This window comes from Trachurus japonicus, chromosome 5 (assembly GCF_045865225.1).
Source record: "Trachurus japonicus isolate A0001 chromosome 5, Traja_1.0".
NCBI lineage: Eukaryota > Metazoa > Chordata > Actinopteri > Carangiformes > Carangidae > Trachurus > Trachurus japonicus.
The window spans coordinates 10,234,922-10,249,520 of NC_140911.1; the positions used below are offsets into that span (position 1 = coordinate 10,234,922).

At 40.1% G+C, this 14,599-nt stretch overlaps 2 protein-coding genes across 2 annotated transcripts; both read left to right on the forward strand.

Annotated features, from left to right (window-relative positions):
* Positions 1-229: 229 nt before the first annotated feature.
* LOC146987102 (interferon-induced GTP-binding protein Mx) lies at positions 230-6,387 on the forward strand. The gene is made up of 12 exons (XM_085776113.1): positions 230-540; positions 1,298-1,435; positions 1,567-1,721; positions 2,313-2,451; positions 2,551-2,749; positions 2,837-2,915; positions 3,019-3,141; positions 3,265-3,406; positions 4,125-4,283; positions 5,204-5,280; positions 5,407-5,643; positions 5,761-6,387. Exons 1-12 carry the CDS (start codon positions 354-356, stop codon positions 5,983-5,985), a joined length of 1,860 nt encoding a protein of 619 aa, XP_085632239.1. The 5' UTR covers positions 230-353; the 3' UTR covers positions 5,986-6,387.
* Positions 6,388-9,544: 3,157 nt separating this feature from the next.
* LOC146987103 (interferon-induced GTP-binding protein Mx-like) lies at positions 9,545-13,825 on the forward strand. Its single transcript, XM_085776111.1, has 12 exons — positions 9,545-9,795; positions 10,121-10,261; positions 10,381-10,535; positions 11,171-11,309; positions 11,412-11,610; positions 11,708-11,786; positions 11,871-11,993; positions 12,121-12,262; positions 12,403-12,561; positions 12,658-12,734; positions 12,816-13,058; positions 13,284-13,825. The coding sequence occupies exons 1-12, from the start codon at positions 9,609-9,611 to the stop codon at positions 13,590-13,592; spliced, it is 1,953 nt and encodes a 650-aa protein (XP_085632237.1). The 5' UTR covers positions 9,545-9,608; the 3' UTR covers positions 13,593-13,825.
* Positions 13,826-14,599: the final 774 nt, after the last annotated feature.

The window sequence follows — 14,599 nt, forward strand, 5'->3', positions numbered from 1 at the left end:
TGTTCGACAAGGACATGAAATATTGTTTGTGTGGTATTAGGTTAAGCACATTGTGTTTGTGTATAGCCTACTTGTGAATTAGATGTAGATCGGATAATGGCCAATTAATGCCGAAAACTAAGAAATTCCAATGGTTTCACATCCTTTTCCTTTGTTGGTACATGTCACAAGTAAACCTAAGGAAACGAAACCTAACACAGCACAATTTAACTTTCAGTTTCCTGCATCAGTGAAATACCGGCATCACTCTCAAATGGTTTAGATGCTGCTACAGCTGCTGTTACAGACAGAGCTTATAGTCTCAGCATACTTTTCCAGTTTTTCTAAACAGGAGGCAAGAAAAATTCATCACCATGAACACTCTGAACCAACAGTATGAGGAGAAAGTTCGTCCCTGCATCGACCTCATCGACTCTCTCCGCTCTCTGGGTGTAGAGAAGGACTTGGCTCTGCCTGCCATCGCCGTGATAGGAGACCAAAGCTCGGGGAAGAGCTCCGTGCTGGAGGCGCTGTCCGGGGTGGCTCTGCCGAGAGGAAGTGGTGAGTTATAAATAACTAAGAAGCCTAGGTCGTTCAACCAGTGGGGCAGCATGTGGAAGGTGATTAATTGTATTGGTCAATAATTATAATTTTTATTTGGGTATCGTTGCAGGTATAGTAAAGCGCTAGGCTATATAAATTCAGACCATTTACCAATTAAAAATACAGTAATTTCTTGTGCACATGTTATAACAGACAATAATTTAAATAAATTGAGTACATTCTTAAATTTTTCTTTTCAATTAATTTATTTTCTGATCAAGTTTAGTTAAGATTTGAGGATCCTAACAGGCTGAAAACAGTCTGGTCATTACGGCCAGTAGGCTACATTGACAAAGTTTTTTTTTTTTTTTTTTTACAAAGAATAGAAAAAAGTTTTCTTTTCATTCATTTTCAGTTGTTTTGCATAGATTACATAAAACAAATGAGTCATCAACGGAGATTAAATCTTCACAAACCTGTATGGCTTGTTCAATTGTTCTGGTGTGGATTAGGGCACCATGGCAGTCTGTTCAATAAAACAAGAATGCCACAAGACAAGTCCTCTCATGGTTACTGCTGGCTTTGCAAATAACATTGAGATCCTATACTGTAACTCAGGCAGTTAACAGGTGAGCATGCTGTATACCGTGCTAACACATTGGTGAGAGGCTTGCATAACAGACCATTTCTGTGTCTCCTGTTCATTTTCACCAAGCAGAGAGGATTTCACTTTGAATTTTTCCCATTTCTTGTCATTTGCTCATCTGTAATTCAGGCATTGTAACAAGATGTCCTCTTGAACTGAAGATGAAGAGAAAGAAAGAAGGAGAGGAGTGGTACGGGAAGATAAGCTACCAGGAACATGAGGAGGAACTAGATGACCCTGCAGATGTGGAGAAAAAGATCAGAGAAGGTAACTTGTTGTTCTTAACTGTCACAATGAAATAGAATTTAAGGAATACATAAAGGTTCAATATTTGAGACATCTCCGTCTCTTTGTTATCTTCATATGCTGAATCGTGTCCCCTGTCTTTCTCTCTCCAGCTCAGGATGAAATGGCCGGGGTCGGTGTGGGGATCAGCGATGACCTGATCAGTCTGGTGATCGCCTCTCCTGATGTTCCAGACCTGACTCTCATTGACCTGCCCGGCATCGCCAGGGTGGCTGTAAAGGGACAACCAGAAAACATTGGAGACCAGGTGCGTTACTTCAACACACAGGGTAAAAGATATTGGCAGCTCTTGAACAGATTGATCAGAATCTGCATGGTGCAAACAGTCACTGTCCTCACAGGTTGAATCTTAAGCGCTGTAAACAGATTAACATCAAACATGCTTCAGAAGGGTATGCTGGCTCAGTGTCATCATTTAATATGCACAACTCAAACCTGGAGATCAGAGGCAAACAGTCTTTAATGCAAACAGGATCAGTAATTAGGTCAGCAAACAGATCCAAGAATGATTGAACAAAATAAAAATCGCATGCTGGCTACATACATGAGGAGGGGAAGACAATGAGTCACATGTTAGGGATGGGGCCGACAGTCATAGGAGCGAGAAACGAACGGTGGCAGGAAGTGTGAAGCTGAAATGTGACAAAAAGGCCAGGTAGATTAAAAGCAGGAAGTGATGAATAATTATGAAGATAACAGAGGACATAACCTAGGTTGAGGACGCAACATGAGAAGGTTACACAGATTGTGGATAGATTTTCACAAAGACATGTGACCTTTGTGTCCCATCTCTGACACTCAACTCAGCTTGAAACACAATGTGATTTAATCCTCTCAGATAAAGAGACTGATCCAGAAGTTCATCACCAAACAAGAGACCATCAGTCTGGTGGTTGTTCCAAGCAACGTGGACATAGCAACCACAGAGGCCTTGAAGATGGCACAGGAAGTGGATCCTGAAGGAGAGAGGACCTTGGGTAAATAAATAGAGTTGATTTTAGAACAGGTCCATTCAGTTTATGGCTAGCTGATATTCTGAGTGATTTCCTTTCTCTCTCTCCCTCTCTCTTTCTCAGGTATCCTGACCAAGCCTGATTTGGTGGACAAAGGCACAGAGGAGACAATCATTGACATTGTCCACAATGAGGTCATCCACCTGAAGAAGGGCTACATGATCGTCAAGTGCAGGGGTCAGAAGGAGATCACAGAGAGAGTGTCTCTAACTGAAGCAACAGAGAGAGAGAAAGCCTTCTTTACGGATCATGTACATTTCCAGTAAGTTCATTCTTTTGGGTAATTATACATACAATTTGGGTGTTTGACGGGTTGTGTAGCATGTCATGCTTTTTATTCTTGCCATAGCACTCTCTACAATGACGGCCATGCCACGGTTCCCAAACTGGCTGAGAAACTGACGCTTGAGCTAGTGCATCACATTGAAGTGAGTTGCTATTATTGCATCGCCTCAGCAATTGCTGTACCATGAAAATTACGATAAGTTCCCTAAGTTATCAAAGGTTTGACCCCTGCTCTGTGACTTCCAGAAATCTCTGCCTCGACTGGAAGAGCAGATTGAGGAGAAACTTGCACAGACTCAGACAGAGCTGGAGAGATACGGCACCGGGCCACCGTCTGATGCAGCCGAGAGACTCGTCTTCCTCATTGATGTGAGCTCCCACACAACATAAGACTTACCTGGCAGCAAATACTCACCACCACCACCACCATCCTTGCCATTTGCTCATCTTTAAATGTTTGTTGGATAAATGTGTCTCACACGTGTGTTCCAGAAAGTGACAGCATTCACTCAGGATGCCATCAGTCTGTCTGCAGGAGAGGAGCTCAAGTGTGGAGAAAAACTTAATGTCTTCTCTATGCTCAGAAGAGAGTTTGGGAAGTGGATTTACCACCTTGACCGCTCAGGAGAAAACTGTGAGTGTTTAAGTTTAATCTGCTGTTAAAGGGATAGTTCACCCAAAATTGAAATTTCACTCATTATCTACTCACCCTCATGTGGCTCAGAGCTATCCGTGGCTTTTCTGAGTTACAGGGGGTCTCGGCATAGAAGTGCTTGTCCATATAACGGTTGCAAATGGATACCAACTGTCTTTGTAACAAAAAGACACACCAAAAAACATCCAAATACCTCCATGCTGCTCGTAATGTCCGTCTTGTATTGAAGCCCCGAAATGCGAAATTGTCCTGAAATAAATTAAATAAGTCTATATTTCAAGCTTGTTTTGTACCGGAAGCTTCTCGAAGCTCCTCTTCCCATTCGTCCAAATTTGATGAACCAGGAAGAGGAGCTTCCACTACAAAAAAGCTTGAAAAATAGCCTTTTTTTTTATTTTTCATGACAATTTCACATTTCGGGGCTTCAATACAAGACGGACATTACATACGAGCAGCATGGAGGTATTTGGATGTTTTTTGGTGTGTCTTTTTGTTACGAAGACAGTTGGTATCCATTTGCAACCGTTAAATGGACATGCACTGCTATGCCGAGACCCCCTGTAACTCAGAGAAGCCACGGATAACTTCTCCCAGCCCTTAGTCCACATGAGGGGGAGGAGATAATGAGTGAAATTTCAATTTTGAGCTTTAAGCTGTCCATCTGTTGAGTCCTGAAATACATGTTTGTGTGTCACAGTTAATAAAAGAATTGATAGAGAGGTGGAGGACTATGAAGACAGGTACCGTGGGAGAGAACTGCCAGGTTTCATCAACTACAAGACCTTTGAGGTCATGGTCAAGGAGCAGATCAAACAACTGGAAGAACCAGCTGTCAAGAAGCTCAAGGATATTGGAGGTATATGACCTGGGGCGCCGAAAATGGGGGGTAAAGGAGACGGATTCTAGGGGCCCATGATTGAGGGGGGCCCAGAGAGGCCCCTAATGATGATGAAATGATAATACAGTAAAAATAATGACACCAAGTTATTAAAGCAGAAGTAAGCGAGCCGGTGGTTTTGGCTAACTTCCTGTCAGCCGTTGGAGTTAGCAGTCCCCGCCCTCGTCCCTACGTCACCACATTCACGCGCATCCCTTGGCTGCACACACAGAGAGGACCGCCCCTTTATGCTGTTCTCTCTCCTTATTGGATAAAGGTTGTAGGATACAAGGAAAGTTTTCTCCTCAGCTTACAGCAGAGCAGAGTGACTGACAGACCCGTGTTTCAGACCAAACACTCTATAAAAGTGATTGCCGTCCAAAGATATAACTATTTAAGACTTATATTAACACAAACATTCCGCTTACTTCTGCTTTAACTAACATATAATCACAAATGTTTTATTTTCAATGTCCTGGTAACAATAACTTTATTGTTTTGGAAACATCAACGCCTGCAATAATAATACATTTTACTACAGTCTCAAAAAAATACAAAGGTGAATCTGTTATGGGAAATGGAAAAATGAATTCCATTGTATTCAGAGTGCTCAGTTCTTCCCCTACTGTACATGTCAACTGTCATGCTGTTCCTCTTTCACAAATATGGTAATGATAGTCAAAAATACCATTAAAATGCATAATTGTATATAAAATAGCATTAAAAAAATTTGCTGCTGTGTTGGGGGCCTTGTAAAGATTCTTTTCATGGGGCCCAAAATCCCTAGCGGCGCCCCTGTATATGACTATGTGAAAGATTTACTGCTTTTCTTTATTGCTAAATATTCTGAAGGGAAAATCAAAATGCTTTGAGTTTTGTTATATTTCCATTTTCTCCAGATGCTGTCAGGAAAGTGTTCATACAGCTGGCCCAGGGTAGCTTCCCAGGATTTCCTAACCTCATGAAAACAGCAAAGGTCTTCTTCAAATCAGATTTTGATTTTGTACATCACTGTTATTATTTTGGCCAAAATTCAGCCAAAATTTAATTTAATTGCACAAGTTTTGGTAGTGTTCTGACTGACTAGAATCTCACTCTCCAGGCAAAGATTGAAGCCATAAAGCAAGAAAAAGAGGTCTCTGCTGAAACCATGCTGAGAACTCAGTTCAAGATGGAGATGATCGTTTACTCTCAGGACAGAACCTACAGCAGCAGTTTGACTGACAGGAAGAGAGAGGAGAATGAGGGAGAAGAGGAAGACAAAAGGAGTATTGTGTACTGCAGGGATAATCATGCAACACTTCAGGAGCTGATGTTGCACCTCAAATCTTATTACAATGTAAGTTTTGATTTAGCACAAAATTCATGAACAAAAACAATAACCGTAAGTTATAGACAGAAGCTTTGTATTTCTTCAATAACTGGTCTGAAAACATTGTCCTCTTTCCTCCCTCAGATTGCCAGCCAGCGTCTGGCTGACCAGATCCCACTGGTGATCCGCTTCCAGATGTTGCAAGAGTGTGCTGTCCAGCTGCAGAGGGAGATGCTGCAGATGCTTCAGGAGAAGGAGAACGTAGACTTCTTGCTGAAGGAGGACATGGACATCGGCAACAAAAGAGCTGCTTTGCAGAGTCGCCTCAATCGTCTCATGAAGGCCCGTGCATATCTGGTTGAATTCTAGAGGCTGAGGCCCTAAAAGTATGGTTATGGCACAGTTGTAGTTGGATTGTACTGTATACACAATGTACCAGGCTGAGACCAGTTTTTATGAATAGAGCAATAGATATAAGTCTGTTTCTGTCCTCTGCCTTTGAACTGTTGATAAAACCGTGTACTTTAGCTCCCCCTTGTGGCATTAGATTGGTAACTGTAATAAATTATTTGGTGTCAGTCAATTAGCAAATGTGGTTGAGCACCTTCAGCAATGTAAAAGTCTGCATAAGATATACATACAAAATTGATTTAGTCCTAAAACTACCTAAAAGATGTAGTTTTTCTGATAACAATTACGATAATCTGTGCACCTTTGAAACTAATATGAATCATTCTGAATAAACTGAGGTAATTTGAGTTATATGCACAAATAGTAGGTTATATAAAAGTATATTAACTGTTTTGATAAATAAACTGAACAATACAGATGGGAACAAGTCAAGTTTATTCAAAAATACATACAAAAACAATTCCTAGATAAAAACAAATCATTTGAGGATGAGGATGATTGTTATCTGTGTATTGTATGTGTATGTGTTTGAATGTGTGATGAGAGTGAGAGAGAGTGTATGTGCTGTTGGTCTCTATTGTGCACTTTATGATTTGGCGCTCTTGTTTCCCTGCTTTTATTAGTGCATTCTGTCAATTTTTTAAATATTATGGTTATCATGTCTTATTTCAATTAATCTTAATATTGTATCTGTTTAGCACTTTACCTGCCCAGGGACTACAGGCGGAAATTAGCAATTGTTGCTATAACCTGGCTCAAAGCATCTCTTCTTGTTTTACAAGATTAATGTTTTTTTTGTGCATTGTCCCTGTTTTAAATAAATAAATTCAATCAATCAATCAATCAATCAATCAATCAATCAATCAATCAATCAATCAATCAATCAATCAATCAATCAATCAATCAATCAATCAATCAATCAATCAATTTAAAAGCAGTCAACTTCATTTCTTCAAGTCAGGATCTTTCCATGTTCATTCTCCATTATTATTATTCAAAGTAAAATCAGTCACATACACTGATTATCATGTCAAGCAAAACTGTCATGATAGAATAAGCAAAATGATTATACATTTGGAACAGACAGACTGACTTACTTGAGTGTTTCGTGATGGTCTGGGTGTTGCTGGATAACCTTAGCTAAAGCGTCATACTCTGAAAAGAAATAAAGTCAGTGTGTCAAATATACATTTTTGCAACCCACATTGCTAATAAATAGATAAGAAATAGAAGCTGCACTTGTTTTCTGTGTGATACCTGTGAGAAAAGTCTAGAAGAGAATATCAATCACTGAGAAATACAAAAGACAAACCTGAGACAAAGCGCTCTGGTGTCTGGTTCTATATAATGTGTGGACCTCAGAGGCACAATAGTTAATCCTAGACCAGATTTGGCCATGTGGAGTTAATGGACATCATCCATTCCCTGTGGGATAGTTAATGCCTGGTGGATAGCAAACCAATAGAAAAGTTCTGCTGCAGACCTGAAGGAGTGGAAGCCTGCAAGAGAACCATGGTTACAAAGTAAGTTTGTGTGAGAATAAATTCACTCTCTGGAGAAAAGTACTCTTTATACATTAACTACAGTTGTTATGTTTATATCAGTGTTGTTCCTGTGTCTTTATGTTTATTTGACAATCACAGACTAATAAGGCTACACATGACTACAGTAAAACATTATGATAGGCAATTCACAGATTCCATGACTATGATTTATTCCAGTCATGTGACTTCCTCAAATCCAGCCTTTGTCTAAAACAAAAGTGTGTTAAGAAATCTCAGTTTGATGTGTGTGATACCACTTGATGAGGAGCAGCAGTTCTCCATATGAACTTCTAAATCAACAGCTTAAGGCTGCTAGGGTTTGGTCAAATAAGCTATATGGCCATTTCTACAGCGTTTTATAACATCCTACAAACCTTTTATTCTGTAGGTTCAACAGTCAGTCAGTGCGTCAGTAATAATGCGATGTTTTAATTATCAAATTTTGTAATGTGTAGACATTAAAAACAACTAAGTAAGTATTTGAGTATTTAAACTACTTTCACTTGTATTCGAGTAGTATTTAAAAAGATATGAGCCACCATTACCTTTTTTTTAATCTACTAATTTAGCCTATTGCAAATCACTCTAAAGTAGGCCCTATCTGTGTCAACGGTCATATCCGTATATTTAAATGGGTTGTCGACCTACACAAACTGAAAAATGGACACCTATTAGGGGAGACTGGGGACAGTTGCAACACTTTTTAAATTTTTCTCAGTTACTCGGAGACTATTTGGACTAGGCTCACCAAACTTTTATAGATTAAACATACATTTGTCAGCTAATTAGTCATACCATTTAAAGATGGTTACATATGACACATCAATCACAATATTCATTTGAATGGAAGAATCCAGACGTTGCAACTGACCCCAAACGTGGGGACAGTTGCAACACGGATCAGGGACGGTTGCAACATATTAAACATACATTACATTTCACTAATTAACTTTAGATTTTTGTCTCAATAAGCATAGTATTCCTAAAATATGCATTGTCTTACAATAATACTATAGTATTATTTAGTTATTTAGTCATATTTATCAGAGAACAGTTGGAGTTTTGTTTTTGTTGTGGAACATAGGCCTTGAGTCAATGTGCAGAGGTTAACAGTGGTAATAAAACTCAAAAGCTCAGTGTGAGACAAGAAGAATGGAAGAAACTTTTATGTACTCTACTTTTGGATGATTTATTCACTGTATGACATCAAATAAATGTACATTTCTCTAATTTTCAAAGGAAAATATATGTGGCTACGTCTGTCCCATAGAATAAGATACAACTACAAATTGCATATTTGATAGGAAGCTATCTGGAGAATTATTTTGAAATCTCAGTCTCTCATGGTTTAATATAATTGACTGTTCTGTTCATCATGAGGGAAAAATAGATATATTTTGCCTATTTTAAGCTAAAAATGTTTCATTTTGTACATTTGCATTTGCATAGTGCTTCCATATTCAAATGGCAGTTGTTGCAACCATCCCCACCCTGTCAGCCATGACAAAACATCATGTACTAGCTAGACACAATGACACTGACACATGCTAACCATGTCATTTGATAGTCAACAAAACAGTGATTCAAACTAGATATACAAAAGGTCAGGACAGCATGACAAAAATACAGCTCATGAAAAAAGCTACTTTCATACCCTTAAAACAACTTTGTCTCAGTACAAGCAGGAGCAGATGCTGAATATGTCTTTTCTATTATTGGTGGGTAGAGGGTCTAACTGTGAATGTGCAGTGTGAGTGTCATCACTCTAGCATGTTTCTGATTGGAGAAATAAGGCTTGTTGCAACCGTCCCTTGTTGCAACTGTCCCAGTCTCCCCTACATGGTTTCGAAATCATGTCGTAAGCCTATTGATGAAGCCTCGTCTCAGCACGAGAGCTATGAGTAAAACTCGAGGAAACAAAACCTACACTAAGTTTCGATTTCGTGATGCGATTGCGCTGCCCCCACTCCGAGCTGCACCTTCTTTCACAGTGCGTTTATCGCCGAGGAGAGATACAGCAGCAGACAAGAAGTCATCATGAACACTCTGAACCAACAATATGAGGAGAAAGTCCGTCCCTGCATCGACCTCATCGACTCTCTCCGCTCTCTGGGTGTAGAGAAGGACTTGGCTCTCCCTGCCATCGCCGTGATAGGAGACCAAAGCTCGGGGAAGAGCTCCGTGCTGGAGGCGCTGTCCGGGGTGGCTCTGCCGAGAGGAAGTGGTGAGTAATCATAAAATAGTGAAAAAAAAAATCTATTATGATGATGTCACCAATTGACCTCATTATTTACTCTTTCATTATTCAGCCAGACACCATTAAAGTGCCTCTTTTCCACCAAAGCACCTGAGGAGTTAAAGTTGGAACCGGTTTGTCGTGTTTCCACAGATGAATTGCCTTATAGCCACAGAATATACTTTATATCATGTAATGTAAATCTAACAAAATGTAATATTTAAGTCTCTGTTAATTTCCATTTGTTTATTTTTACTGTGAAATGTTTTTTCTTCTTCCCCCATTTCTTGTCAATTACTCATCGGTATTCAAGGCATTGTGACAAGATGTCCTCTGGAACTGAAGATGAAGAGAAAAGAAGAAGGAGAGAAGTGGTGTGGAAAGATCTCCTACCGTGGTCATGAGCCAGAAGACATAAAAAACCCTGAAGCAGTGGAGAAGAAGATTCGTAAAGGTACAGTAACAGAATGCAGCGTTCATAAGCTTTTTTTGAGTTGATTTGTCGTTTCAGTGGTCGACACATCTTCAAAAACTTACAGTAATCATGTCTTTTCTCACTATCTCTCTCTCCAGCTCAGGATGAAATGGCCGGGGTCGGTGTGGGGATCAGTGATGACCTGATCAGTCTGGAGATCGCCTCTCCTGATGTTCCAGACCTGACTCTCATTGACCTGCCCGGCATCACTAGAGTGGCTGTAAAGGGACAACCAGAAAACATTGGAGACCAGGTTTGTTACTTCATGTTACCCCAGGAAAAAAATATTGGTAGCTCTTGAACAGATTGCCATGAAGGTTGAATGAATCTCTGGAGATCAAAAACAAATACACTTAAAGGGATAGTTCACCCAAAATTCAAATTTCACTCATTATCTACTCACCCTCATGTCGACTAAGGGCTGAGAGAATTTTCAGAGTCCTCCGTGCCTTCTCGGAGTTACCATCAAAGACATATGACATATTTTAAGCTTGTTTGTAGCGGAAGCTCCCAGTGTCTCAGTTCACTGCTCTTCCTGTGTCAGTGCAAATCAGACCGGCGGAACAATTTCTCATGTCGGGGCTTCAATACAAGAGGGACATTACAGACGAGCAGTATGGAGGTATTTGGATGTTTTTTGGTGTGTCTTTTTGGACGAAGAAAAGTGAGCACCATTCACAACCATTATATGGACAAATACTGACTCTGAAAATTCTCCCAGCCCTTAGTCGATATGAGGGTGAGTAGATAATGAGTGAAATTTCAATTTTGGTTGAACTATCCCTTTAAAAAACTGATTTGTGGCTTCCTATGAAATACTGATGTGGTTATTACAGCAACTCAAATGGTGATTATGTATGTTTAAGGTGTAGTGTTTATACTTTTCAGATAAAGAGACTGATCCAGAAGTTCATCACCAAACAAGAGACCATCAGTCTGGTGGTTGTTCCATGCAACGTGGACATAGCAACCACAGAGGCCTTGAAGATGGCACAGGAAGTGGATCCTGAAGGAGAGAGGACCTTGGGTAAATAAATAGAGTTATTTATTTTAGAAAAGATCCAACCAGTTTATAGCTTGTAGTAATTCCGAGTGATTTCCTCCATCTCTCTATATCTGTCTCTCTTAGGTATCCTGACCAAGCCTGATTTGGTGGACAAAGGTACAGAGCAGACAACCATTAACATTGCCCATAATGAGGTCATCCCCCTGAAGAAGGGCTACATGATCGTCAGGTGCAGGGGCCAGAAGGAGATCACAGAAAAGATGTCTCTAACTGAGGCAATAGATAAAGAGAAAGCCTTCTTTAAGGATCATGCACATTTCCAGTGAGTTCATTTGTTTTGTAAATATGCAGCTATTTGACACAAATACATGCGAAAAGTAATTTGCAGTTTGACCCACTTTTTAAAAAATATTTTCAAGGACCCTCTATGATGAAGGTCATGCCTCTGTTCCCAAACTGGCAGAAAAACTCACCCTTGAGCTGGTGCATCACATCCAGGTGAATACTCCGCCTGATTGATTTACTTCAGATGACTTTTCCCACTTCACATGTGAATGTTCTGACTCTCTGTGTGACTTGCAGAGATCTCTGCCTCGACTGGGAGAGCAGATAGAGGAGAAGCTAAAACAGACCCGAGAGGAGCTTGACAAATATGGCAATGGACCCCCATCTGAAGAAATTGGGAAACTTGGTTACCTCATTGACGTTAGTTAATCAGACAACACCTTCTATACTTGAACACTGCTCCTCCAACATTGTTCCTCCATCCAGTATAGTGTAGCTGATATATTGATTGACAGAATTTGCCATGTTGTTTTATCTTCTCTTCTAGAGGGTGACGGAGTTTACACAGGATGTTATCAGCGTCACCAAAGGAGAAGAACTAAGAACTACACGCAAGTTCAATATATTTTCCATACTCAGGAAGGAATTTTCAGTGTGGAGAGGGACCATAAATGTCTCTGAAATAACATGTAAGGGCATTGATGACTTGACGTCATTTTAACAATTCAATATGTAAAAAGTTTAGTAACACAGTTTTAATAATACTTTTGTTTTTAACTTGAAAAAGTAACCTGTTTTACACTTTCAAAACATTACATTCATATTGCAGTCACCAGTGATATCGAGAGAGAGGTGGGTAATTATGATCGACGGTACCGTGGGAGAGAACTGCCAGGTTTCATCAACTACAAGACCTTTGAGGACATGGTCAAGGAGCAGATCAAACAACTGGAAGAACCAGCTATCAAGAAACTCAACCAGGTGTCAGGTATGTCTTATCATGATGAAACAATAACAATGACTGGCCATGTCAAGATTGTGATTGCATGGTTGTACCTTCTGATTTGTTTTTTTGTTTTTTAAGAAATTGTGAAGAGGGAGCTGTTCAAGTTGGCAGACAGCAGCCTGGTTGGATTTCCTAACCTCCTCAGGGCAGCTAAGGTATCCTCCCTATTGTCAGTTGGCATTGTAAACCTATGACTAAATCCTGCTGAAGGTTTTCTGACACATTTTGTTCTTTAGATGAAGATTGAATCCATCAGGAAGGAGAAGGAGGCTACAGCAGAAGCCATGCTGAGGACCCAGTTTAAGATGGAGATGATTGTTTACACACAGGACGGCAGATACAGCAAGAAGTTAGGCAAGTGGAAGAGGGATGAGGTACAGAGTGGTGTGAAGACCAACAATAAGACTGCCTTTGGGACCAATAGTCAGAATGGGGCTACGCTGAAAGAGATGACTAAACACCTTAAATCCTATTACCAGGTACGTGTCTTTTACAGGCTGCACGTTTTATTTTTGTGCTACACAGAACACGTACACTGGTTTCCAAATCATAACTGTGACAGAAAGACAAACATAAACATATTAAAGCAGTTATTTCACTGTTGTGTGTGAAAAGTGACAGTCATCGTGGACCGCTGTCACGTTGAAGTGCTGCCCAAAAGCATCAAAATCAAAAGCACTGTCATTCTCCTCTGTAAACCACAGATTGCAGGCCAGCGTCTGGCCGACCAGATCCCGCTGGTGATCCGCTACCACCTGCTGCAGGAGTTGGCCGTCCAGCTGCAGAGGGAGATGCTGCAGATGCTTCAGGACAAGAAGAAGACTGAGTCCCTGCTTCAAGAGGACTCCAGAGTAAGAACCCAGCGGAAGAGCCTTCAGAAACGTCTGGAGCGTCTGTCGAAGGCGCGTGACTTGTTGCTTGAGTTCAGCATGAACATTTACAACTTCAGCACACCAGAGTTCTCATATGAAGATGAAGACGAATACGAATACTCAGATGATCTATTGTATTAATCCCCAAAGGGAAATTCATTTGTCTGTCAGCTCATCTACCATTTGCAGAAGAATTAAAAAGCCTGATGGCTGAAAGTACAAAGGATCTTCTATATTTCTCCATTCTGCAGTGAAGAGAGAGGCGCTGTCCACCACCACCGTTTTCTTGGTCCATCCAGGTGTTATGAAGTGGATGATCTGAGTTGTTCAGAATGGTCCCAACCATCTTCATTGTGCTTCACTCCACCACATTTTCAGAGAATTCAGAGATTTTTATCATGGCCATGTTTTTCCTGAATGGCATGTCATACAGTACAGTATGTATAGTTGTTTTATATGTTTGTCTTTATTTTGTGGTTTGAGGTGGGTGGCTAATAAACATAAGGTTAAAGTGACGTGTATTTGTTCATTAGTGTATTGGGATGGTGGCTCAACTTACCCCTGGCCAAATGGCTCAACTTACAGTTAAAATGGTGCACTTTCATGCCAAGTTTACTACCTCATAAGTAGCTCATAGATACCACAACTCATGTAAAACAAATTTATAATTATCTATTTTCATCTAAACACAATTCTCATGAAACTTATGATAAACAAAATTCACTTTTGAGATTGAAAAATGTTTATTGGACATGTTAAACCACTTTACCCATGTGGTTCTTACTTTCACAGACTCCATTAAATAATTATTAAATATTTAGTCACATGCTCAATTTTCCTTATGGTTTCCTAGAAACAAGGGGACTAACCATGCGTCTACCCCGTTCTCCCCTACCTCTGTATAAGACAGTCAAGTTTTCAGTTTTCAGTCCTAAACAAGTTAGGGCAGCCTCACAATTAAAATCATTAAAATACAAATACCTCAGGGTGCATGCATCCTAACAATTAAAATGCTAACATGATTATAAAACAATGGGGGAAAAAAAGTCAATTTTACCAGAGCCACAGGAATCAAACAGTCACAGCCACACGGAGTGCACACAAAGGATTTGAGTAAAGTGAAGCCTGCAGTCACACCTGCTGCCAAT

Excerpts from the sequence above, each read along its gene's own strand:
- LOC146987102 (XM_085776113.1), top strand. The coding sequence starts at position 354 with ATGAACACTCTGAACCAACAGTATGAGGAGAAAGTTCGTCCCTGCATC. Across the intron at positions 1,436-1,566 it reads GGAGAAAAAGATCAGAGAAG|CTCAGGATGAAATGGCCGGG; the intron begins GTAACTTGTTGT and ends TTCTCTCTCCAG. Across the intron at positions 2,916-3,018 it reads AGCTAGTGCATCACATTGAA|AAATCTCTGCCTCGACTGGA; the intron begins GTGAGTTGCTAT and ends TGTGACTTCCAG.
- LOC146987103 (XM_085776111.1), top strand. The coding sequence starts at position 9,609 with ATGAACACTCTGAACCAACAATATGAGGAGAAAGTCCGTCCCTGCATC. Across the intron at positions 12,562-12,657 it reads GAAACTCAACCAGGTGTCAG|AAATTGTGAAGAGGGAGCTG; the intron begins GTATGTCTTATC and ends TTGTTTTTTAAG. Across the intron at positions 12,735-12,815 it reads ACCTCCTCAGGGCAGCTAAG|ATGAAGATTGAATCCATCAG; the intron begins GTATCCTCCCTA and ends TTTGTTCTTTAG.